The 27,240-nt window shown below is 43.4% G+C and overlaps 1 protein-coding gene across 1 annotated transcript; it reads left to right on the forward strand.

Moving 5' to 3' along the window:
- Positions 1–26,965, forward strand: LOC138974419 (protein disulfide isomerase CRELD1-like). Its single transcript, XM_070347134.1, has 6 exons — positions 1–136; positions 436–582; positions 12,624–12,764; positions 18,168–18,302; positions 25,549–25,653; positions 26,790–26,965. Exons 2-6 carry the CDS (start codon positions 504–506, stop codon positions 26,963–26,965), a joined length of 636 nt encoding a protein of 211 aa, XP_070203235.1. The 5' UTR covers positions 1–136; positions 436–503.
- The last annotated feature ends 275 nt before the right edge of the window (positions 26,966–27,240 follow it).

The raw sequence follows: 27,240 nt of genomic DNA on the forward strand, positions 1-27,240 counted from the left end.
AGTGATTCCACAGCTTTGCACGGAGGGTCCTGCTCAGACACAACACCTTGTGTGGTTAATTCCAACCTTCAGTGCGTGAACTCCATCTGTCTGTGTAATGCTGATTTTAACCTTAACATACACACTGGGACATGCGGTGAGTCTATAATTGCTTGATTGTCAGTGAAAATGATGATTGCTACTCTTCATCTCTAGTCTTTCGATAAACTGTTTGCATTGGTTTGTTTGATTTTCAGAAATCACAAAACTTTTGTCATTATCTTTTAATATTCTTTTAGGGATGCTTTACTAAATTGTCAGTGGATATTGCACTTTGGTCATAGTCTGTCGACAATTTTGTTTTCAATGCTGGGTTTCCAATAGAAATCACAACCACAAAGCTTCTACCATAGTCCTTCAATAATTGTGTTCGAATATATTTAACTGGATTTTCAGAGGCTATTACAGAAAACACTGTTGGCCATAGTTGCACCTCGAGTGACACAGATTCGTGTGACGACACAATGACGTGTGCGGTTGACGCCGGGTCTGAGATGTGTGTGTGCAGAGCAGGAACAACGGGAAGCCCAGGGAACTCTTGCGGTACGTTAAGCCAAGATCATGGGTCATGTTTTAACACCTTCGCATTTAAATGCTTATTTTATAGTCATCCATTGATTTGAGAAGACAACAAAACATACCAAACTGCAAAGCATGACATAAACAATAAGGATACACAAATGAACCAACAGCATATGTTTTTGTATGACTGTGGGTAGTTGACACGTCACAAAACACGGCGGAAAATGGCGACCAATTTCTTGCACAGCGACAGTTCACTTTCTTCAACCAAGGCCAGTACTTTCATACATGACAAAGGAAAGCAAATGAGGTCTGAATACTAACGTTGTAGTGTTACTGTGTGTCACGTTTCAATATATCACTTAAGGTGATTATGAACCGGTTAATTACTACTAATTAACTAACCACACCACGATCCACTCTCGCAGACATACAATTAAATAGAGTCAACAAAAGTATAAGTTTCAGACGCCTGTTTATGTATAAACTCGCCACCTCCCTCGAGCCTTCACTCAAAATATGTTCCTTTTACGTTCTAAACACGTAAAAAAAAACCGTGATCACTGACAAAATGCCAGTAGTATATAGAAAATTATAGTAACACGCTGATCCCGTGTAAATACAGTCAAATGAGTATGTTCTGTTCAAAAAGCTCTAGTTCATGCAGGGGTCACACACCCCACGTTGTCACTACTCCAATGAAATCACAGATAAGAAAAGACAACGGTGGTCAACGGGGTGCGTAAGACATGGTGCACTTAGCTTTCTTTCTGTATGCTGGTTAGCCGGTATGCTGGTTAGTCGGGTTGCTGGTTAGCCGGTTTGCTGGTTAGCCGGTTCGCTGGTTAGCCGGTCTGCTGGTTAGCCGGTCTGCGTAGCTTCCTCAGGTCCCAGCTCCAACGTCTGCAGCTAGCAGTGTCCCGCCAAAGGCAGCCGTGTAGCAGTTACAGGAACACGAAACGAAACGAAGGCTGCAAACAGAAAGCATCGGTGCACTAAACATGTCTACTACCCCTCACCCACCACCTTTAAACATGTCATCTTTGAATATCTCATCGAGCACGTGGGCCTGCACAAAACGGACTTTTTACAACAACAAAACAGTCATTTTCCGTCCTTCTCTCCCTATCTGCAAAAACCATATACAGATTAGTATTTTAGCGTCACAGAGAGTAAATTATGCGCTAACCTGGAAAGAACAACAGAGAGTATTTCATTCCACAAACACAGACTCATCAACAGCGTTAAATAATGATTTATTACCTCAAAAGCCTATGATTGTACTCTCAATGGAAGCAAAATCCGCTTCCTCCCTGGAACAGCCTCTGTTCGTCAACAGTGACAAAAAACCTCCAGAACCCCTTGTCGAATCCTTATGCGAAAGCCATCGCCGACGAAGGAATGTTGACGACTTGTCCTCAGCAAAACAGGTGCAGTGAGAAAGTAATAACTGGTGGAAGCTCCCCTAGAGTGCCGAATACAATATTCGGTGAAAAACCATCATACTCTAGAAACTGTGTATTAGGTCCTTCCCCTTCTGCCGCTGGGTGTCAAGTGCGCCGCCCTTGTGTCTCTGTCAGACAACCTAGCCAATAACACGTGACTGACCTTGTCACAAAACCAGTCCAGCTATACACAATTCTGCCTCCCAAGCAGAAAAAAGACACGAGAAACTCAATCCGTGAAAATCCCGTGCGCGCTGTCAGCGAAAAACCGTCAGCCCTATGACAGCAGAAACCCCCACTGTGAAACTCGTGCGCTACAAAACATCCGTGCTCGTTGAGCACTGTCAGCAAACTCTGCTGTAGCCCAATATCACGTACAGGCGCTTTCTATCATAATCGACCAAGAACAGGCACTCCACCGAGTGACACTTTCTTGGTCTCTGTCACCCGATCGTGACACACCTCCCCTCTTCAAGACGAAACCTCGGTTTCGCTCATAGTCATGTTCTCCTCTACAGCCCGAGAGAGAAAGTCAGCTCCAACATTGTTGGTGCCCGGAATGACGCGTACCGTGAATTGGTACGGTTGGAGAATCAACGCCCAGCGCATAAGTCTGGCGTTTGCCAACCTTGCAACCTGAAGATATTGCAGAGGTTGATGGTCTGTTTCCAGACAGAAAGGTCGTCCTCAAGAACGAGCAACCCCTCGTTTCACCCCTGATAACTGCAACCTTCTCTGTCTTCTTGTCTTTGTTCTTCTGGTCTTTGTTCTTCTCCCCGTAGGCTGTCCTCTCTATGTAGGCGCGCAGCAGGTTGGCATGGTACAGGCGTGCTTTCCCGTGCATCATGATCCTGTAGTCGTTCTGGCCCACCCTCGCTGTCACCTCAAAAGGTCCTTGCCACTGCAGTTGTAGCTTGTTGTGTTTGACAGGTAGAAGTAGCAACACCCGTTCTGCAATCTTGAAGCTGCGCGCCCGTGCCTTGCGGTCGAATCCTCGCGCATAACGCTGTGCTGCTCTTCCCAGGTTCTCTTGAGCCAGTTTGCAGGTCTCTTCAATCCTGTTCCTGAGTTCTACGATGTAGGTCGCTGTCGTCTGCACCTCCTCGTCAGCTTCTTCGTCCGTCCAAGCCTGACGCAGGATAGCCATGGGACCGCGTACCTGTCTGCCGTACAACAACTCAAATGGGGAAAAGCCCAAGCTCTCCTGAGGAACCTCGCGGTATGCAAAAAGCAATGCTGGGATGTACCTGTCCCACGTGCGTGGTTTCTCCTGAGCTAGTTTCCTCAGCATGGTCTTCAAGGTGCCATTGAACCTTTCCACCAGTCCGTTGCACTGAGCATGGTAAGGAGTGGTGAAGTGCTGCTCCAGTGATAGCAGTCGTGCTGCCTCCGCCATCACTCCTCCCGTGAACTGCGTGCCTCTGTCGGTGAGTACCTCTGATGGAATTCCCAGCCGGGACCACATAGTAACCAGAGCCTCAGCTACTCGCGTGGCTTCAATCGATTTCAGAGGGATCGCCTCTGGGTATCGAGTAGCGTAGTCCACCATGGTCAACATGTATCTGTTTCCGTCCTCAGACGCAGGCAAGATGGGCCCGATGATGTCCACTGCCACCCGACGAAAGGGTTCGTCGATGAGCGGCATCTTCTCCAAGGGGATCTTCCTCACCCTTCCTTTGGCAACCACCTTCTGGCACTTATCGCAGGACGCACAGAAACGTCGGACATCCGTGCAGATGCCTGGCCAGTAAAAGTGGCGCCAGACACGATCCGTGGTCTTCTTGGTGCCAAGATGACCTCCCAGAATCGAGTCGTGTGCCGTTGCCATGACACCCTCGCGAAACTCGCGAGGCACGACAACCTGTTTGAATGCACCTTCCTTGTTGCTGAACTCACGGTAGAGCAACTTCTTGTCCCTGAGGAACTTTGACCTCCCATGCTTCCCGCTCAGCTTCACCTTCCCCGACTTCGCGTGCTCCCGAGGAGTCGCTAATGTCGGATCAGATGCCTGAGCCTTCGCGAGAAGCGCGGGGGTCACGTTCCCCAGGGCAGCTCGTGCAGCAGGTAGGGGTTTGAGAGGTTTGTCCTCTCGCTCCGCCTGTGCCCGCGTGAGCACTGAAATGACGTCGGGAGACCGATAAACGGGAACCTCCCTGGTGACGCCGTCCACAAACTGAACCCGGTTTCCAATGAGCAGGTCGCATGGAGGATCGTCCATGACGACGGCCACAATGGTCCCCGTGAACAACGGTGTTACGACCTTGATCACTGCCGTGTTCAAGTCGTAAGCGTGAGATGCCTCGGCCATTCTCACTCTTATGCTGTCTCCTGTGTAGGCCATAGCTGGAACTAGACTCGCCCGAACCACTATCATGTCTGCCCCTGTGTCCCGCAGACCTTCGCCCTTCACTCCGTTAACGTAGACGTTGCAGTGGGGCTGGAAATGTTTCCTGGAGCACGGAACGCAGAGTTGTGGAATTGTGCATGAGCTCGTGACGTCCCTTAGCTCCTCACTGCCAACAAAGTGTACGCCCTTCTGGTCAGCCTGTCTCTTGTGGCAGTCCTTCTTCACGTGGCCCCGCTTGTTGCAGTAAAAACACTGGATGTCGGTTCTGGAACTTGATCCTTTGTGTCCCTGATCGTCCTTCCCGTCCTTGGGTCCTGAAGAACCTGAATTTCCCGATTTTCCCGGCCGTGAGCCTGAAGATTTGCCAGAGATCGCCTGGGCGTCCTCGTGTACTCTGATCCAGTCGGCTGCCTCCTGAGTAGTCTTTGGCTGGTGTTCCTGCACGAAGGTCACCACCTCAGGTCGCAGGCTGGACATCAGTTGTTCCATGACTATGAGGTCGGCAAGGTCGTTGACGGTCCAGTCCTTTTCGGCCATCTCCACCCAGCGCCGCAGGTAGAGATTAAGGCGTGCCACAAACTGATGGCTCAGCTCGCCGCTCAGTCTCTTGCTGTTACGCAGACGTCGTCTGTAGGCTTCCGCAGTCAGGTTGAAGCGCTGGAGTAACGCCTTCTTTAGTGCCTGATAGTCTCTCGCCTCGTCGTCATCCAAAGCGTTGTAGAGCTGCAATGCGCGTCCTTTTAAACAGGTGCTAAGGCGGCTAGCCCACGTGGCCTCTTCCCACTTCTGGTCAGATGCAATGCGCTCAAACCGGCGTAAAAAGTCGTCGAGCTCGTCCTTGTCATCGTCGAACGTCGGCAGTCTCGTACGGTCAGCGACAAACGTCGGCGCGCCAGCCTGAGTAAGCGTACCCTTCTCGGCTTGTAGCCTAGCTAGCTCTAGCTGGTGTTCGCGATCCGCCTGCTCTTTCCGGTCTAGTCTGTCACGTTCGTCTCTCTTTTCCTGTCTGTCTCGTTCTCTTTCTTGTCTGTCAAGTTCGTCTTTCTCTTTCCGTTCTTGTCTGTCAAGCTCGTCTTTCCTTTCCTGTCTGTCTCGTTCTGCCTGTCGTTCCCTTTCTTGTCTGTCAAGTTCGTCTTTCTTGTCCTGTCGGTCACGTTCTTCTTTTCTTGTCAGTCGCTCAAATTCTTCCTTCCGTTCCACCTCTAAGCGTTTTAGAACGCTTCGGGCTCTAACGCGTGCGTCTCGCTCAGTCGGTTGCTCGCTCCCAGGAGTCTCGAAAGTTATTCTCCTCGTAGGAGATCCCCCTGTAGCCATGGTTAGTTTTAGCAAAGCTTTATTACCAAAGTAAGTCTAACGCAGCTATAGCTAAAACACGCGGTGATGAAATGGATACAAAAATCCAGCAACCGGAAAATGCAGAAGAAAAATCCAAACGGTGTAGAACAAAAACGCGTAGCCTACTTTATGGCTGCTTTTTGCGGTGAAACAAAGTGTTTCCCACAGCCGTGGCCTACTTTATCGGCTGCTTTTTGCGGTGAAACAGAGTGTCTCCCACAGCCTTGGTTAGGACAGAAGTCCTCGGACCCTTCCCCCCCAAAATTCCAACAAAGTCAAAATATGGAGAAAAATCCAAGTAAAACAAGACGGTAGAAATGTAACCTGTTTCAGAATGCGAAACAACAATGTTGAGAAAACTGAGTAAAACGAGTAACGAATCCGCTAACCCCGCTCAGCTCTCTGCAACGGAAAACTCTGAACGTATAACAACAAAGATTCACAAACAAAGGAAAGGGAAGTAATCACAGTTAGCGCATACAATAGCTTACAAATTACAATTTACATTTCCTGCAAGATGTGAATCGCTTAAGGTGTGGTATATGATCAAAACTATACAAAAAAGGGTAGCACCAAGCAGAAAATAAGTCGAGCACTGACGAGATTATCTGCTATTAGTTATCCTTGGTGGGTCTTTATCAGTTGGAAATTAACTGAGTAAATCCCGGCTTGGCCCCCATGTGTCACGTTTCAATATATCACTTAAGGTGATTATGAACCGGTTAATTACTACTAATTAACTAACCACACCACGATCCACTCTCGCAGACATACAATTAAATAGAGTCAACAAAAGTATAAGTTTCAGACGCCTGTTTATGTATAAACTCGCCACCTCCCTCGAGCCTTCACTCAAAATATGTTCCTTTTACGTTCTAAACACGTAAAAAAACCCGTGATCACTGACAAAATGCCAGTAGTATATAGAAAATTATAGTAACACGCTGATCACGTGTAAATACAGTCAAATGAGTATGTTCTGTTCAAAAAGCTCTAGTTCATGCAGGGGTCACACACCCCACGTTGTCACTACTCCAATGAAATCACAGATAAGAAAAGACAACGGTGGTCAACGGGGTGCGTAAGACACGGTGCACTTAGCTTTCTTTCTGTATGCTGGTTAGCCGGTATGCTGGTTAGTCGGGTTGCTGGTTAGCCGGTTTGCTGGTTAGCCGGTTCGCTGGTTAGCCGGTCTGCTGGTTAGCCGGTCTGCGTAGCTTCCTCAGGTCCCAGCTCGAACGTCTGCGGCTAGCAGTGTCCCGCCAAAGGCAGCCGTGCAGCAGTTACAGGAACACGAAACGAAACGAAGGCTGCAAACAGAAAGCATCGGTGCACTAAACATGTCTGCTACCCCTCACCCACCACCTTTAAACATGTCATCTTTAAATATCTCATCGAGCACGTGGGCCTGCACAAAACGGACTTTTTACAACAACAAAACAGCCATTTTCCGTCCTTCTCTCCCTATCTGCAAAAACCATATACAGATTAGTATTTTAGCGTCACAGAGAGTAAATTATGCGCTAACCTGGAAAGAACAACAGAGAGTATTTCATTCCACAAACACAGACTCATCAACAGCGTTAAATAATGATTTATTACCTCAAAAGCCTATGATTGTACTCTCAATGGAAGCAAAATCCGCTTCCTCCCTGGAACAGCCTCTGTTCGTCAACAGTGACAAAAAACCTCCAGAACCCCTTGTCGAATCCTTATGCGAAAGCCATCGCCGACGAAGGAATGTTGACGACTTGTCCTCAGCAAAACAGGTGCAGTGAGAAAGTAATAACTGGTGGAAGCTCCCCTAGAGTGCCGAATACAATATTCGGTGAAAAACCATCATACTCTAGAAACTGTGTATTAGGTCCTTCCCCTTCTGCCGCTGGGTGTCAAGTGCGCCGCCCTTGTGTCTCTGTCAGACAACCTAGCCAATAACACGTGACTGACCTTGTCACAAAACCAGTCCAGCTATACACAATTCTGCCTCCCAAGCAGAAAAAAGACACGAGAAACTCAATCCGTGAAAATCCCGTGCGCGCTGTCAGCGAAAAACCGTCAGCCCTATGACAGCAGAAACCCCCACTGTGAAACTCGTGCGCTACAAAACATCCGTGCTCGTTGAGCACTGTCAGCAAACTCTGCTGTAGCCCAATATCACGTACATGCGCTTTCTATCATAATCGACCAAGAACAGGCACTCCACCGAGTGACACTTTCTTGGTCTCTGTCACCCGATCGTGACACTGTGTGTGCCTGAGTGATAAACTGTTTTAACAAACTATCCTCTGAAGCGTAATTGCACTCAGCAGATTGTTCTTCCGCTCAGAACTTTTGTGTCACACGGTCTTTGCGACAAAGAGAGAGAGAGAGATCGCATTCTTGCAGAAAACCATTGACAACACAGACCAATCATTTTCAGCATTGAAATTGGGAAGGAAAACATTGGTATTGGCAGAACACGACCAAAAGAGTTTTGTGTCACAGCGTTATGGCCGTGAGATGTTTTACACCGTTGAAATTGTTCTCACATTGTAGCAAAGTCATTGACAACACAGACCAGTCATTTTTAGCATAGAAATTGGGAAGGGCTACTATTATAGTGTGTTTGAAGAAAGAAAAATATTATAGTATCGACAGAACACGACCGAATGAGTTTCGTGAGGCTATTACAGAAAACACTGTTGGCCATAGTTGCACCTCGAGTGACACAGATTCGTGTGACGACACAATGACGTGTGCGGTTGACGCCGGGTCTGAGATGTGTGTGTGCAGAGCAGGAACAACGGGAAGCCCTGATCTGTGTTGTAGGGCGCGTAATATAAGCGTTCGCTTGAGTTCGTGTCCCTATTGTTTATCGTTGTATTGTTGTACCATGTTTGATTTAATAAAACATTGTTTAAACCAATGAGTTTCGTGTCACAGCGTTATGGGCGTGATACTTTTTAGACTATTTGTTCTCACACTGCAGTAAAATTCATTGAAAACACAGATCAGTCATGTTTAGCATATACATTGGGAAGGGTTACCATTATAGTGTGTTTTAAGAAAGAAAAACATAGCATCGGCATAACATGACTAAATGAGTTTTGTGTCACAGCGTTTTGAACATGAGATTTGTTAGACTATTTGTTCTCACACTGTGGCAGAACAACGTTCAGTTGAACAAATTGCTGTCTACGTCATCATTTGGACACATCGAGCTCTGATGCAGCTGGGTTTTGTCAAAAGGCTACCTGACTGAGAGCTAGATCTCAATGTCTGTTCGTGTCACACACTAATGTAACCTGTTATGAACGTAACATTTGGCAAGAGATCATATAAAAAAATACCAAGTGGATCTTTATGAAATTTGATATGGATATTTTGTAGGGGAATTTCCCATAAAGGTTTTCTCCCTTTATTGATAGGACCGTTTGATGACGTCATTGTGTAGTTGTAACGTTGGCAGAGGCAGGGACACACAGTGACAGTGATACGTTTCGAGAGGATAACGTGTATGATAATCATGCTGATCTGTGTTAACTAAAGGAGGAGAGAGCAGAGCTTGCAAATGTGTTAGTAAATGACAGTGACTGTGGTGATAAGCTAGAAGATGAAAATGCACATTTGTTTTTCAACTCTTCACGTTTTACACAGGTTAATTACCTGAGACAAAGATAATGACAGAGAGACATCTGTCATCAGTGTGTAATTACTTATATTTGGTGGTGTATATAATGTGCAGTACATCCTCTTGAAGTAGATGTGTTGTGTAAGCAGGATTAGTAACATTTTGGGTTGTACATTCAGGAAACGAACTTGTGCTTACAGCTGATACCTCTTGACTATGAGAACAAAATTACCTGAGAACTCTGTGACTTAAAGTGAGTGAGACAATAGACATGCTTTGGATATACTTGGTCTGGGTTAATGTGGTCATCAAACTGTAAGAACACTAGCATGTTTCAGGTCTTTAGCATGTTGTCAGTGTGTGGAGAAGGCCTGATTTGTGTGTTTGTGACCCTGACAGTAATTGTCACATACACAACACCTGTATGTCCCCCTGTTTGCGACAATGACATTAACATCATGACATAGATCTTCTTTTTTCAATTACCTTTACATCAATATATAGTTTGTCGTACCTTGACTCATTGTTTTTAAACACATATGTGTTAAACTGACACACCCTATTTCTTGAGCAAATTTCTTCAAGAACCCAGGAATGAAGGGTATATCTATCTATCTATCTATCTATCTATACATATAATAAAAGAGAGTGTCTGTCTGTCTGTCTGTCTGTCTGTGGTCGCCATACCTCTGAGATGGCAAGAGGCAGGAACAAGATAGTGTGCACGTACACTCCCTAGGTGCCGCAGATGTGCACCTGGGTTTTAGTTTCTTGATTCACCGTTTCCTTTCTCAGATTATGGACCTCCCATTTATTGAATACAGCCTATATGGTGCAAGACCAGTTCAGTGCCTACTGTTCACCTGTAGCAAGCACATCATGCCAGTGATATTAGAGACTCGCTGTTGCTCCTATGAGGGGAAGAAATGAAGAATGAAAAATTAACTGGACAGTTCCGGAAATTTCTAGAAGGTAAGGGAGATAACTCTTTTTTGTCTGTGGTCGCCATACCTCTGAGATGGCAAGAGGCAGGAACAAGATAGTGTGCACGTACACTCCCTAGGTGCCGCAGATGTGCACCTGGGTTTTAGTTTCTTGATTCATTGTTTCCTTTCTCAGATTATGGACCTCCCATTTATTGAATACAGCCTATATGGTGCAAGACCAGTTCAGTGCCTACTGTTCACCTGTAGCAAGCACATCATGCCAGTGATATTAGAGACTCGCTATTGCTCCTATGAGGGGAAGAAATGAAGAAAGAAAAATTAACTGGACAGATCCGGAAATGTCTAGAAGGTAAGGGAGATAACTGTTCACCTGTAGCAAGCACATCATGCCAGTGATATTAGAGACTTGCTATTGCTCCTATGAGGGGAAGAAATGAAGAATGAAAAATTAACTGGACAGTTCCGGAAATTTCTAGAAGGTAAGGGAGATAACTCTTTTTTTGTATCCAAACAAAGGAGGTAAAGCTAATGATAAGGGATAGCGAGCGTCTTAAATTGCTACAGGGCTCCGCTTACTCCCGGGCGAAGCCGGGCTTAACTGCTAGACAGTTCCGGAAATTTCTAGAAGGTAAGGGAGATAACTCTTTTTTTGTATCCAAACAAAGGAGGTAAAGCCTCTGAGATGGCAAGAGGCATGAACAAGATAGTGTGCACGTACACTCCCTAGGTGCCGCAGATGTGCACCTGGGTTTTAGTTTCTTGATTCATTGTTTCCTTTCTCAGATTATGGACCTCCCATTTATTGAATACAGCCTATATGGTGCAAGACCAGTTCAGTGCCTACTGTTCACCTGTAGCAAGCACATCATGCCAGTGATATTAGAGACTCGCTATTGCTCCTACGAGGGGAAGAAATGAAGAAAGAAAAATTAACTGGACAGTTCCGGAAATTTCTAGAAGGTAAGGGAGATAACTCTTTTTTTGTATCCAAACAAAGGAGGTAAAGCTAATGATAATGGGATAGCGAGCGTCTTAAATTGCTACAGGGCTCCGCTTACTCCCGGGCGAAGCCGGGCTTAACTGCTAGTACATATAATAAAAGAGAGTGTCTGTCTGTGTGTGTGTGTGTCTGTGGTCGCCATACCTCTGAGATGGCAAGAGGCAGGAACAAGATAGTGTGCACGTACACTCCCTAGGTGCCGCAGATGTGCACCTGGGTTTTAGTTTCTTGATTCACTGTTTCCTTTCTCAGATTATGGACCTCCCATTTATTGAATACAGCCTATATGGTGCAAGACCAGTTCAGTGCCTACTGTTCACCTGTAGCAAGCACATCATGCCAGTGATATTAGAGACTCGCTGTTGCTCCTATGAGGGGAAGAAATGAAGAATGAAAAATTAACTGGACAGTTCCGGAAATTTCTAGAAGGTAAGGGAGATAACTCTTTTTTGTCTGTGGTCGCCATACCTCTGAGATGGCAAGAGGCAGGAACAAGATAGTGTGCACGTACACTCCCTAGGTGCCGCAGATGTGCACCTGGGTTTTAGTTTCTTGATTCATTGTTTCCTTTCTCAGATTATGGACCTCCCATTTATTGAATACAGCCTATATGGTGCAAGACCAGTTCAGTGCCTACTGTTCACCTGTAGCAAGCACATCATGCCAGTGATATTAGAGACTCGCTATTGCTCCTATGAGGGGAAGAAATGAAGAAAGAAAAATTAACTGGACAGTTCCGGAAATTTCTAGAAGGTAAGGGAGATAACTCTTTTTTTGTATCCAAACAAAGGAGGTAAAGCTAATGATAATGGGATAGCGAGCGTCTTAAATTGCTACAGGACTCCGCTTACTCCCGGGCGAAGCCGGGCTTAACTGCTAGTTAAGTACTAAGATAGGCAGGAACAATCTTAAAGGCATATGTACGCGCTCCCGTGTTTACAAAGTGTAGTTTGCCCATAATCGATGTCAAACGCACCATAAGACCATATAATGACGATATGTCACCATGCGCGGACCATAATACATGCATTACAGCTTGTTCTAGCCTCTGAAAAAGTGAGGATGTCAACAAAGCCGCGGTGTTAGCTCCCTTGCATCAACGTTACATGTGTTGCCAAATCTATAAATAGGACGATCCAGATCAAAATGAAAATTAACATATCTCAACATTGAAGGGGTCCTAGACCACAATATTTTGCAGGGAACTTAATTTAGCATGTCTCCAGCTGTTGGTAAAGCAATTAGCGTGTATAGTCATCGAGTACATATGCCTTTAAGGGGAAATAATGTCCAGCGAAGAGCAGGGCTGAAAGAGTTAAATAATAAATGTCTATGATTCTATATATAGTATTCTATGTGTGATTGTACAATCTGACAGTGACAGTGACACCGACCAAAGTAGGCGCTGCGTGTACCGATGGTTCAGGTGGAGAGTGTGTAGCACACGCTACGTGCTCGGCGGCCAACGGATTCTGCGAGTGCGATGCACATTACAACGGAGTCACCGGGGGAGAATGTTGTAAGTTCAATGAACACACATACGCACGTACGCACGCACGCACACACGCTCACTCTCACCAAGTAATGCACACACGCACACACACACACACACGCACACACACACACACACACACACACACACACACACACACACACACACACACACACACACACACACACACACACACACACGTAATGAACCCACAGCATCCGACTAGAAATGACACTATATATATATCTATATATACGGCTTGTGTGTGTGTGTGTCCGTCGCAATATAACCTTCGTGGTTGAAAACGACGTTAAACACCAAATAAAGAAAGAACGTGTGTGTGTGTGTGTGTTTGTGTTCGCGATGCACGGCCACAGTTCTCGATGGATCTGCTTCAAATTTGGTGGGCATATTCAGGTAGACCCCGGACACAATCTGGTCGATGAAAATTTTCAACATGTGCTCTAAGAGTGGCGCGGTGAACCGATTTTGGGTTTTCTGTAGATCCAGTAGAACCATTCCCAGTAACTCTTCCTTATCTTCTCCAGTGTTTTGCGCGTTTATCTCCCTTCCCTCGTGTGGCGTCAATCCCGTACGGTATTTGCAAGAATACTGACCGAGAAAGAGCTTATTCAAAATCTGAAGTTTGATCTTGGGTGCGTCTCAGAAACTGAACCTTTTGTGTGTGCCATAATCAAATTAGCCCACAGTTGAAACATACTGAATTTTAAATCATGATATTGGTATTTTTGAGAAGTAAAATGAATAAAGAAATAATACAAACAAAACTGAGTATTTTGCATGATTATTATGAATGTTGTTTTGCGAAAAAAATGATTGGATGCGTGAAAAATGGAGGTCTGATCTGTGACATGAACCATCAACTAGTTTTGCACCTCACTACAAGAATCGTTTAGAATGTCCAAGGACTGCTATTCTTGTTATGTGTGTTTGGTTTAAGTGTACTTGACAGTTGAAATGTTATTTTGTCCACATAATTGTTTTTTTAAACGAAATTAATCGCTTGAAAGTTTGCCATCACTTTCGTAACATAGTTTTCCACACGCGTGCAACAGCAACAAGTCCTAAATTTGAACTTTAGAATTTGCATATTCATCTTCAACACGATCTTGACATGAAAGGGCATAGAAAATCGCTAAGCTAAATGTTATTTAAGTATTATTTTCTCAAAATTGCATCTGCAAACTAAGTTGAAAGTTGTGCAATATGACATGCTTCTTCAAAATTCAGTTACGATGGTGAACGGTTTTGCAAATAATGTTCTGAGTTTTGAAGAAAGATTAGAACTATTTTGCGCGTAGTCACTTCCTTAGAGGTGCGGGTGACTACGCATGCGCAGTTACAGAGAGAAATAGTTCAGCTTCCGGCAGCGAAGAAATATTTCGAGCATGTTTCCGAAGTCTGTGATTTTGTTACGAAAGTGATCAACACCCAAGGTTCTTGAGAAAAGGTGAGTTTTTGCTGCTATGATATTCTATGAAGTGAAAAATTAGGCTAGACATTTGTTAATAATAGTTTTTCTTTCGATAAATATTTTGTGGGTGTAGATTACATTCTGTGTGAGACCTGTTTAATGAAAGTGATGTTTGTGCACAGATGACTTTGAATTTAAAGTGATAAAAAAATCTTATACTTTTATTTTATTAATTAGAAGAAAAAAAACACAGTAAACACCAAGTTCCAAAGACTTTCGGGCCACGCCCTTCTTCAGTGAAATGAATGTAAGCAAACAATGACGTAAAATTCATGATTAAAAGAGAAAAAAAAATCAGTGATGACAGGCGCCACGACTACGATGCAGTCTACGCCTTCACAACTATTGCGATGGACCACCTCAAGACCATCATAGGGCTATCCGTTGAGCATGCCATCCAATGGAGTGACGGCTGTGCAGCCCAATATAAATCAAAAGGCCCATTCAGCGATATCTCCCATACCATACAGGACTTCGGCTGCACATGGGAGCGCAACTTCTTTGGATCGCGCCACGGGAAAGGTGCATCTGATGGAGAAAGTGCCGTCGTAAAGCACGGCGCTGCGAATGCTGTGAAGTCAGGAGCGGCCAACATCGACAACGCCAAAGATCTCTTTGACTTTTGCTTCACAAGCAGGCTCAACAAGCAGCCTGGAGATGGAGAGTGCGACGGCCACTCCTTTCGGTCGTTCTTTTGGGTGCCACAGACCGACATCCAGAGGGACAGAGGTCGAGTGGTCAAGACACTCAAAGGCACCCGATCTCTGCACAGCATCAGGTGCGTGGAGCCAAATGTGCTCTGCACACGACTGCTGTCATGCTTTTGTGCTGCGTGCCAGTCTGGGGTGGGCGTTTGCTGGAATGGTCGTGAGGCAGGAAATTGGGACAGGCAAGCCCTCCGACATGAACTTCCCCAAATTCACCCCCCCCATTGCTCAACAACCAGCCGCTCCTCGAGTGCCACCCCTTGCTCAAGCACCAATCCACGCTGCTCCTCCCCCCGCTCAAGCACCGATCCCTGCCGCACCTCAAGATCTAGCCCCGGCTGCACCCCAGAATCCAGCCCCGGCTGCAGCTCTCGCTTGTCATCAAGTGACGCCCCCTGCTGCACCTCTTTTGAAATAAATTAATTAACTGCAAGTGGCAACTGTTCTAAATGTAACCAATACCTTTGGTTTATTGTCTTAACAATTGAATGAACCACTTTTGAACATTTGCATTCTTCATGTCAAACCTTATAATACATGTCTATTTGTTCGTTTCCGAGTTACGTCGGTGATGAACTTTTCAATAATTTTTCTCTTTTTTTCGGCAAAGTTTGATTGATTTTGTCCAGCTTTTTTTCTTTCTGTTCCTGTTTTAGTGTTTGGCATTTTACCTAAGAAGAATCTGGTTGCAAAATCAGCTTCATTTAGTAAAGTTTGTGGGAAAAAGCATTTTCCGTTTCTTTGTTACAAGTGATGTTTCCATGTTACATCCGTGACCATTTTGCATTCTTTTGGGATAACTTTCTAACATTTTGTCTTAGACTACTTAGAGTAACAAATCTTTGTATATATGCTATTGTGAAGGTTAAATGTCAATAAGACTGAATGAATGCCAAGTATCAACATGTTCTGATCAGGATATTATTAATTAATTTTCATTTTTATTTTGACGAATGCATGGAACTTTGAAAAAAACATTATTTTGTTGTTTGCATGTAGTCATTTCATATTGAACTCTATAATGGCTTGTGATTCAACAATAATAACTGAATAAAAGTCGTTTTCAGCCTTATAAATGCAGTTTTTTTGACTCACATGCGAAGCAAAAGTGAGTCTATGTACTCACCCGAGTCGTCCGTCCGTCCGTCCGTCCGTCCGGACGTCCGTCCGGACGTCCGTCCGTCCGGCCGTCCGGAAAACTTTAACGTTGGATATTTCTTGGACACTATTCAGTCTATCAGTACCAAATTTGGCAAGATGGTGTATGATGACAAGGCCCCCAAAAACATACTTAGCATCTTGACCTTGCTTCAAGGTCAAGGTCGCAGGGGCCATAAATGTTGCCTAAAAAACAGCTATTTTTCACATTTTTCCCATTTTCTCTGAAGTTTTTGAGATTGAATACCTCACCTATATATGATATATAGGGCAAAGTAAGCCCCATCTTTTGATACCAGTTTGGTTTACCTTGCTTCAAGGTCAAGGTCACAGGAGCTCTTCAAAGTTGGATTGTATACATATTTTGAAGTGACCTTGACCCTGAACTATGGAAGATAACTGTTTCAAACTTAAAAATTATGTGGGGCACATGTTATGCTTTCATCATGAGACACATTTGGTCACATATGATCAAGGTCAAGGTCACTTTGACCCTAATGAAATGTGACCAAAATAAGGTAGTGAACCACTAAAAGTGACCATATCTCATGGTAGAAAGAGCCAATAAGCACCATTGTACTTCCTATGTCTTGAATTAACAGCTTTGTGTTGCATGACCTTGACCTTGGGTCAAGGTCACATGTATTTTGGTAGGAAAAATGTGTAAAGCATGTGAGTCGTATGGGCTTTGCCCTTCTTGTTGTCTTTTATTGTTTCCATGTTACACGGGTGATTTTGCACACATGGTCCAAATAATGCTCAATATATGGCAAACTAAAGGCAATGTTATATTGTTTCTTGTTTAAACTGAAAAGGTACACCCTGAGAAGTGTGTAAATAGTATTATCAAAGTTTTCTGGGAAGATTTTACTTTTGGTGATAATGTCACAAACAGAGGACGAGATTCTGAGACGCACCCGATTCAGATCACAGCCACGGTATCATCCTGAACTCAGGTCAAAATGAGTACGGCTCATTCTCTGAGATAACTGGCGATAGCCGTTGAGCGATGACTGGTCTGAATGCTACGGTATGACAAGCAGCTTCAGATATTCCCGTTACTATTTTTAGAAGGTCGCTCTCCAGAACGCTTTCCTTGCACCGGTTGTCCTCACTGTAAAAGTGCAAAGGTCGAATCTATTTATAGCCACGCGAAAAATCCACTGTCATCAATCTCTCTCTCTCTCTCTCTCTCTCTCTCTCTCTCTCTCTCTCTCTCTCTCTCTCTCTCTCTCTCTCTCTCTCTCTCTATATATATATATATATATATATATATATATACGGATTCTGTGTGTGTGGTGTGGTGCGGTGTGTGTGTGTGTGTGTGTGTTTGCGTTGTGGTGAACCGCGGTGAATAAATACTCTGTTTCGCGATACGAACTACGAAAATAAACACTTTTTTCTTCGGCTCTACTTCTTCACTTCGTTCACTTCCACCACACAAAATCAGCGCTTTTCTGCACAGCGCTTTTCTGCACAGGTAGTACATCTAAGTATTGCAATTCGTGTACAAAATCCCTCCCATCTTCAAAATATTGCCAATATATACTACCCCTTCCATCGTAAATATTCTGCATCCAATTTGGTGGGCCTATTCAGGTGGACCCCGGACACAAACTGGTGGATGAAAATTTTCAACACGTGCTCTAAGCCGGCGAACTGCCACGCTGCATACTCTGTCTCGCGATTCACCTCAAGTATCTATATGTATAGGTACAAACCTTCCAGTGTCAACAATTCCACTCACCCTCTGAGACCCGGCCAGGCTTTCACATGGAATAGGACCATCCCTCCCCTTGGACACTGCACATCTAACACTCAACAACGCGGCTTCTCTCTGTCCACATTATTTTTATCAGAATATTTTTTAACTGAATATTCTGGCTTCTTATGAACTTGTCACCCCCTACAATCTAACAGCATTCAACAAGCAGTCAGGATGTTCAATTTGGCTATGTGTCCACATTGAGGGATGGTCGTATTTTGTGTATAAGCCTGATCAGCTGTGAGATGGTGAGCCGAATCGTTTACATGGCAAGGCTTTTAACCGAAACCGATTTGTTTTAACAGATCCAGGGGTAGGGAGGCCTGGCGGCGCCTGTATAGGTGCAGTCTGCGTTGATCCACACGCTGAATGCCCTTCGTCAACGTCACCAAAGTCATGCGTGTGTGCAGATGATTATGTTGCATCTGCGGGTGTCTGCGGTAAGTTCTTGCTCTACATGAAGTATACACATTCTCTACATATGTCAGACATTCAGTCAAACTGTCTGTTCAGGTCTCATGAACAAAACATGTACAACTAAAAATATAGATAAATAAGAAAATAAATAAATAACATTTATACAAAATACACTAAATGAAAAAATGTTGACACCAAGGAAAGCAAATACTCATACGACTGCCCTATGCCATTCGTGATGATAATCAGAAACACATGTTATTCCCCCCTCTGCTTCTTTCTCTCTGTAAACGTGCAGGGCTAGTTATTTTTCGGTAACTTACCCAACAACCAAAATCACTTACCCAACAACGGGCCTGAATCCTCGATAGCTCACAGGTTGATGAGCTAGACTTTGAGGGAACTACTTTCCGATGACGAAAGTATAAATGACGTCATCTGGTAACACCTATCTCGAGAACTAAACGTCGCTCAGAACCAGCGCCCTTCCATTAAAGGCAAGTAACGCTCGTACTCTGTCTAGCGACAAGAGTAGTTCCCCTTTCACATTTTCTGAACTGAGTTGCTTGGACAAAAAACTGCATTCCGACGGTTAGTTTTCGACAATATTTCATTTTATAAACAGATCACACGCAACCAAATGCACACATTTCATCAATTTAAAAAACATACAGCGGTTTCATACACTATTTTGCCCAAGAAAACTGAACTTCATACAGTTTTGAACGTTGGAACACGGGTGCAAAAGTTCGTCTGCTAGTCCCATTCGAAGAAAGAACATATCCTAAGCGATACCAAAACATGAACAGAATACACACTGTAACGTGTTGGTCTGAGTCCGTTTACGTAATATACCAGATGGATGCAGATAATAGTACCCAATATTGACGGACTGTGTGATGATGTCTTCTGCTATGGTCTGTTGAGACAGTGATATCAAAATCCTCCGGTCTCGATTTTAATATCACTGTCGAAACAGACCAGTAGTACCAGCTATTGTGTTTTCAGCGTAGCAATAGGGCCCGATATTTAGACGAGACAAGTATAATGCCGACGAGTCGAAGACGATTCGCATTATACTTGTTCGAGTCTAAATTCTGACATTAAATTCTGTGTTAAAATCATGTTTTTGTCAGCAACAAGTACCAGAATGGTCCATGTCGTTGATTGCAGACGGCGGTTCCCTTTCGGCGCATGAAGCCACGGAAATAACCGAACATTGAAAAACCCACGGACATGTATTACGGAGAAAACTCGAGGTAACCGGATGTTTAGCATTACTTCAATATGCTAGGAATAAGAATAAGAATAAGAATAAGAATACTTTATTATCTCATAGAGAAATTCAGGCGTGGTACATAACAATAATACAAACATAACATTGTTTTTACATAAGACATATAGCACGATATAACAGGGCAGGTTATAAACACACCTCCCACATACCTTTCTGGCCATTCCTTGCATTGTGCTTACGCATTCAGTCATGAACACATCCATGTCTCACTTTCACATCGCACACATGGACATTCTTATACGCTCAACTTACCCATTCACACATGGACATTCGACCACGCTCCACTTACACATTCTTACACGCTCCACTTACACATTCACACATGGGCATTCTAATATGCTCCACTTACACATTCCCACATGGACATTCGACTACGCCCACTTACACATTCCCACATGGACATCTTTAAAGCACTGCGCTTACATATTCTCGCACACCTAGGCGTATAACGCACTATGGCTAAACATCATTGTAAAAAATAATAGCATACAATATATCACAGAAAAAATACGTCATGACGTATCATGCTTGTCTACGTATATTGTATGTTCGAAAGTCTGACTTCTGTTGGGAATTCGCGTGGTGAAGACTGCGGTAAATCTGTAGATGATAAGAGAACAAGGATTGTCTCAGAAGAAACTACTAAATGTTTCAGATCTGTAACTTCATTTCAACATTGCACTATACAATGGACGTTCTATGTGACAAGAGAGTTTGCTGATTGTGTGTTAAACATTGGAGAGATCGTCTGCTAGAATCAGAGATAGGTCGCTTCAGATAGCAGCTTCTGGAAATTTGCAAGGTTTGTTGCCTGTTAAAGAACTGGATTTTACACGTAATGTATGTCATGTACAGTAAGCAACAACAAAAACACACACAAAGAAAATGGCATCGTCTGTCGACTAGTCACAGAAACAAACCTGGCGAGGTATGCGTGTACTTTATACACGTGGAAGAAACCGGAACCATGCGTCTTTGTTATCGACAATATGCTTTTGGATATTGAGAAAAAAGGCCGACTTCCGCAGCATTATGCTTTGATGATCGGAAGAGACCATCCAATCACAGCCCCCGAATACCGGCACGGTTGGCCTAGTGGTAAGACGTCCGCCCCGTGATCGGGAGGTCGTGGGTTCGAACCCCGGCCGGGTCATACCTAAGACTTTAAAATTGGCAATCTAGTGGCTGCTCCGCCTGGCGTCCGGCATTATGGAGTTAGTGCTAGGACTGGTTGGTCCGGTGTCAGAATAATGTGACTGGGTGAGACATGAAGCCTGTGCTGCGACTTCTGTCTTGTGTGTGGCGCACGTTATATGTCAAAGCAGCACCGCCCTGATATGGCCCTTCGTGGTCGGCTGGGCGTTAAGCAAACAAACAAACAAACAGCCCCCGAATTCCCCCACGTGTTCATCAGAATAGCTATATCAGAAGATATCATCACACAGTCAGTCAATGTTAGATATATTGCTAATTCTCTGAACATTTTGTATTTACTATAAAGAAATTACGAAAGTATTTGTCTCAGTTTTGGTTGTTCCATATCCCTCCCTCTGATTATTATTTGTTTTTGTTCACTCTTTTCTTGTACTTTTCAGTATATCAAAATGTCTTTTCTTTCAAAAAGTCTTTAGTCACTTGCTCAACTAAATTCTGGGATCATTACATTTTCATATATATTTGTTTGTATTTGAATGTAGGTGTTTTTGTTTTTGAAGTGTGTTCTATCTAAACCCTTAGAAAAGCACATACAAAAACATTTACTGGCATATATGGAACAAATTAATCTGTTTCATCATTTTCAGTCTGGATTCCACTCGAAGCATTCCTGCCAAACCGCCTTAAGCTCTTTATGCGACACTTGGCTCTCAGCAATAAACAAAGCAGAAATAACGGGAGCGTTGTTTCTGGACTTTAAGAAAGCCTTTGACCAAGTAGATCACTCACTTCTACTAAAGAAATTAAGGTGTTATTTAAAAGACGACTCCGCCTGTGCCTTTTTTTAATCGTATCTTTCAAAACGGAAACAGTATGTATCCATTACCTGTAAAACTTCGTCAAACGAGTTTGTCCGGAGTGGTGTCCCTCAAGGGTCTGTATTGGGACCTATCTTGTTCTGTATTTATATAAATGATTTACCCCTTCATGTGTGCGATGAAAAAGTTAGATGTGAGTTCTTTGCGGATGACTCTTCTGTCCACACCAGTCAAATATCTTTGGAATCCGTCAACTCTTCTCTTCAAACAAGTGTGGATGAAATCACTGAGTGGTGCGTTTCTAATGCAATGATCATTCATCCGATTAAAACTAAGAGTATGGTGATAACCACGAGACAAAAACACCAATTAAGTCCTTTACAATTACAACTGTCAGTTGGTTCAACTCAAGTGCAGCAAGTTAGGGAACATAGATTATTGGGTGTTACCATTGATCAAGAGTTGAAATGGCAAACTCATTTGAGTCATATCTGCAAAATAGTATCAAAGTATGTGTACCTGTTATCAAAATTAAGGCATTACACAGATTCTGAAGCACTCAACATGTTCTATTACGCCCACATAATGCCTCATATAAACTTCGCTTCAACACTTTGGGATAACTGCAGTGATGTTCATTTAAAAAGACTCAATTCCCTGCATCGCCGAGCTGCAAAACTTATTCTGTATGATTTGAATAGGTCCACGGATGATAAACTAAAGCTCCTGAATTTCCTCCCCTTGAAAGATCAGTTGACGTTAAACAAGGCTGTGTTCATGTATAAAATGTTAAATGACGACTGTCCTAAATATTTGCAATCACATTTCAACCATGCCACAAAACGATATGGGTCCCAAAAAATCATCCCTCCTATACCTCGCATAGACCTCTACAAATCGAGCTTAGCCTTCTCAGGAGCATTTCTCTGGAACTCCTTCCCCCAACAGATAAGAAATGCAACTTCAGTGAAAATGTTTAAGAGACAGTCACGTTCACACATCATTCGTGAATGAAATGTCTTGTTCGATTGTTATTTTGCTAAACATTTTGTACTAGTGTTAACGGCTGATCTGAGCAACTTCATTCCCAAATGAAAGATATAACTATGTCAATGTAATTTTTGAGTTCTCCTTATGTAATTCTTTAAAGGCACATTGTGTTGCATTCCATACAATGTATTTCTGTATTTTATATGATTCAATCTATATTTTGTACGTGCGTCCGTCTTTACGTGTTGTATAAAGGACAGGTTGGAAGAATAGGCTTTGCCTAAAACCGTTATCCTTTTTTATACAACTCCTGCAATGCAACCGAGGGGTGGATTAAATCTAGTTGATTATTTTTAGACAAGTGAGAAATTAGAACGAACTACTTTGATTACACCAAAAATCACACGTGGATTATTCGAAGTAAGAATAAAGAGGGCTAAAAAATAATCAACACTAAAATTTATTTTTAGAACATTTGAAACCCAGACGATTGGACCCTGTTGCGGAAGAATACGTACAACGTTGACTCAAAACTGTAACAACAATGGCTGACGTGTATGAAGTACACGCATACCTCGCCAAGTTTGTTTCTGTGACTAGTCGACAGACGATGCCATTTGCTTTGTGTGTGTGTTTGTTGTTGCTTACTGTACGTGTAAAATCCAGTTCTTTAACAGGCAACAAACCTTGCAAATTTCCAGAAGCTGCAATCTGAAGCAACCTATCTCTGATTCTAGCAGACGATCTCTCCAATGTTTAACACAAAATCAGCAAACTCTCCTGTCACATAGAACGTCCATTATATAGTGCAGTGTTGAAATGAAGTTACCGGTCTGAAACATTTAGTAGTTTCTTCTGAGACAATCCTTGTTCTCTTATCATCTACAGATTTACCGCAGTCTTCACCACGCGAATTCACAACAGAAGTCAGACTTTCGAACATATACAATCTACGTAGGCAAGCACGATACGTCATGACGTCATATGATTCCTAGCATATTGACGTAATGCTAAACATCCGGTTATCCCGAGTTTTCTCCGTAATACATGTCCGTGGGGTTTTCAATGTTCGGTTATTTCCGTGGCTTCATGCGGAAAGAGAACCGTCGTCTGCTATCAACGACATGGACCATTCTGGTCCTTGTTGCTGACAAAACATGATTTTAACACAGAATGTAATATCAGAATAGCTATACAAACGCTATTGTGTTTTAATCGTAGCAATGGGGTCCGATATTTAGACCAGACAAGTATAATGCCGACGAGTCGGAGACTAAGAATAAAGTAAAAGAATAGGGACTATTTGAATGACGCGCATTTGACACTCTGAGTGATTAGGCTGAAATGAAATTGCGTACAAAATGTCGTCTGCATGACTGCATGTTCGACCCGTGTTGTTCGTTGTATAAATAGCTTAAACAATGACGACAACTCGTTGATTACTGGAAAATAAACCACTCGTGGGTATTTGCAGCCGCTTGGTAATTCACTCTCGTGTGCTCCGCACACTCGTGAATTAACAAGCGGCTGCAAATACCCACTCGTGGTTTATTTTCCAGTAATCAACTCGTGGTCATTGTTTAAGCTCTATGTAATACAGTTCTGAGTCTGAGTCTCTCTCTCTCTCTCTCTCTCTCTCTCTCTCTCTCTCTCTCTCTCTCTCTCTCTCTCTCTCTCTCTCTCTCTCTCTCTCTCTCTCTCTCTCTCTCTCTCTCTCTCTCTGTCTCTCTGTGTTTGTCTGTCTGCCTCTCTGTCTGTCTCTGTCTTCTTGTTTTTACATTTAGTCAAGTTTTGACTAAATGTTTTAACATAGAGGGGGAATCGAGACGAGGGTCGTGGTGTATGTGTGTGTGTGTGTGTGTGCGTGTGTGTGTGTGTGTGTGTGTGTGTGTGTGTGTGTGTGTGTGTGTGTCTGTCTGTCTGTCTGTCTGTCTGCCTGTGTGTGTGTGTAGAGCGATTCAGACTAAACTACTGGGCCGAACTTTATGAAATTTGACATGAGAGTTTCTGGGTATGATATCCCCGGACGTTTTTTTCATTTTTTCGATAAATACCTTTGATGACGTCATATCCGGCTTTTTGTAAAAGTTGAGGCGGCACTGTCACACCCTCATTTTTCCATTAAATTGAATGAAATTTTGGCCGGGGTTTGGTATTGCATTTCAGCTTGGTGGCTTAAAAACTAATGAGTGAGTTTGGTCATTAAAAATCGGAAACTTGTAATTAAAATTATTTTTTTATTAAACGATCCAAAAACAATTTCATCTTATTCTTCGTCATTTTCTGATTCCAAAAACATATACATATGTTATATTTGGTATAAAAACAAGCTCTGAAAATTAAAAATATAAAAATTATGATCAAAATTAAATTTCCGAAATCGTTTTAAAAACTATTTCTTCTTATTCCTTGTCGGTTCCTGATTCCAAAAACATATAGATATGATATGTTTGGATTAAAAACACGCTCAGAAAGTTAAAACGAAGAGAGGTACAGTAAAGCGTGCTATGAAGCACAGTGCAATCGCTACCGCGCAAAACAGGCTCGTCACTTTCACTGCCTTTTGCACTAGCGGCGGACTACGTTCAGTTTCATTCTGTGAGTTCCACAGCTTGACTAAATGTAGTAATTTCGCCTTACGCGACTTGTTTACTATGTGCATTTGTATGCTGGTGCTTGAGATGTGCTCATCTCCATGAAAAGGGCCCAAGGCCTACTCATTAAAACATTCAGACTTCAGACCTCTCTCTCTCTCTCTCTCTCTCTCTCTCTCTCTCTCTCTCTCTGTCTCTCTCTCTCTCTCTGTCTCTCTCTCTCTCTCTCTCTCTCTCTCTCTCTCTCTCTCTCTCTCTCTCTCTCTCTCTTTACTATACTACGAGTCCAAGCTATCATACACATACTATACTGTCTCTTCCCTCAGGATTTGTGAATTCACGCATTATTTTGAGAGCTAAGGTCTTTCTTAATTTATTTCCATTCAGCATTTTGCTTGTTTCTATGTTACATAAGTGAAAACGGACTACAAAGATATCGACGAGTCCTGTGTCGTAGGCAAAGACGCGTGTGTGCACGCAACCCTGCTCCTGGCCTGCGACCCCGTGGCTGGTGAATGCTGTGAGTCGTTAACATTCAAGTAGTTATGCTTTCAATGATGTTTGTTCTGATTAAGGACACTCTATCCTAGCTCGTTTCATAACTACCAACTCGTATAGTATGTTATTTGTAAAGTTGACCTGAATGTGACATTTTACACAGATCGAGACAGTTAGCGCCATAGTCTTTTAAGTGAACAATGACTCTCGAGATCTGTGTAAAACAGGGGCGGATCACATCATTTTTAAAGGCGGGGGGGTGGGGTTGGGGGGGGGGCGGGGGTTGGGGGGTCGGGGGGGGGGGGGGGGTGTGGGGTTAACAATTCGTTTAGGGACAGATCGACGACGCGAAGTGCTTAGTTCAGGGACCAAAGCGCCCGAACCTCGTTGCGGGTCCGGAGGTTCAACAAAGTGCATGCAATGTTGGCATGAGGCGCTACCGTTATTATTCTTGATGAATGCGAAAAAAAATGTTTTGTTCAGTCCGCAAAAAAATACAATTTTAAATCTTTTTTCTGACATGTCACATAACCGCACAACTAATGTCTCCAACGACTTAATACATTGTATATGTATGGCATGACATAAGTAAGTACACGGTTTGGACTATTTTAAGGCAATACGTTAAGGAGTTACTGAAATGTACCGTGCCTTTTTATGTAACGTTACCTGCTTAAAATGATTAAAAACCGCCTTTTATGGATTCTCAGAGAAATTATACCTACACTGTTCGGCTTTAAATAGCGTCTTTTTTACGACAAGACAGGCAAACATAACTGACTGCTTTGGATACCGATTTGATTGTTCGTTCCAATGACATGCACAAGTTATTCATTTTTAGCTGTTAGGATTTGTGTCGCTTCTAGCGTGGCAATAAACCTTGCATGCATAATCCTTCTGTTTTCTGATTGTGGTAATACGGGAATCGATTGTTGGATTTACTCCTTAAAATATGACTGCTAAAAGGAAGCAAAATTCCAGCAAAATTGTTTCAAACAGCGAACGCAATGAATTGTGGATGTTTGTCTGCAAAGGGCCAACTCTATATGCGTAGCGGAATGTTTGCCACGGAGATCTCACGACAATACAGCTAGGCATACGAATGACGCAAGGGTAGCTAACTACCAGTTTATTTGTAGTAACTACTGGGTGTTTCAGTGATACAGGCAGGCCAGGGGTGCTCAGCAGATGGCTACGCGAACCTCTGCGTGTCGGGGGCAGATTGCACAACCAACCTGTGCACATGTGGCACGGCTTACACCCGAAATGCCGACAGTGGTCTATGTGGTACGTATTACAAAGGACTGTCCTTAGCGTCTCAGCACCCAAACTAATACGGAAGGCTGGTGAGGAACGGCTTAGAACTTCAGGTGCGTTCTTAAAGGCACACTGCCTTTGTTAAACACAGTTCAACTCACCATCTCAGATCTGGTCGGCGCCTGGTTTGAGTAGCTTTTGAAGAAATTAATTCATTAAAAAAAGTCCAACTCACCTGAGCAAGCAGTCAGGCTGTTGCATGGGGACAAATTTCCAAGTGAAGGAATGGTCTTATCCGATATAAAGGCCTGGTCGGATGAAACATGGTTTAATACGCAGCACGGAGCAAGAA

This window comes from Littorina saxatilis, linkage group LG8 (genome assembly GCF_037325665.1).
Source record: "Littorina saxatilis isolate snail1 linkage group LG8, US_GU_Lsax_2.0, whole genome shotgun sequence".
In the NCBI taxonomy this organism is placed as follows: Eukaryota; Metazoa; Mollusca; class Gastropoda; order Littorinimorpha; family Littorinidae; genus Littorina; species Littorina saxatilis.

Bases quoted from the DNA above. Each gene is read 5' to 3' on its own strand.
- LOC138974419 (XM_070347134.1), top strand. From the start codon at position 504: ATGACGTGTGCGGTTGACGCCGGGTCTGAGATGTGTGTGTGCAGAGCA. The intron at 12,765-18,167 runs GTAAGTTCAATG...TTGTTTTAACAG, and splicing joins AGTCACCGGGGGAGAATGTT to ATCCAGGGGTAGGGAGGCCT. The intron at 18,303-25,548 runs GTAAGTTCTTGC...ATGTTACATAAG, and splicing joins TGCATCTGCGGGTGTCTGCG to TGAAAACGGACTACAAAGAT.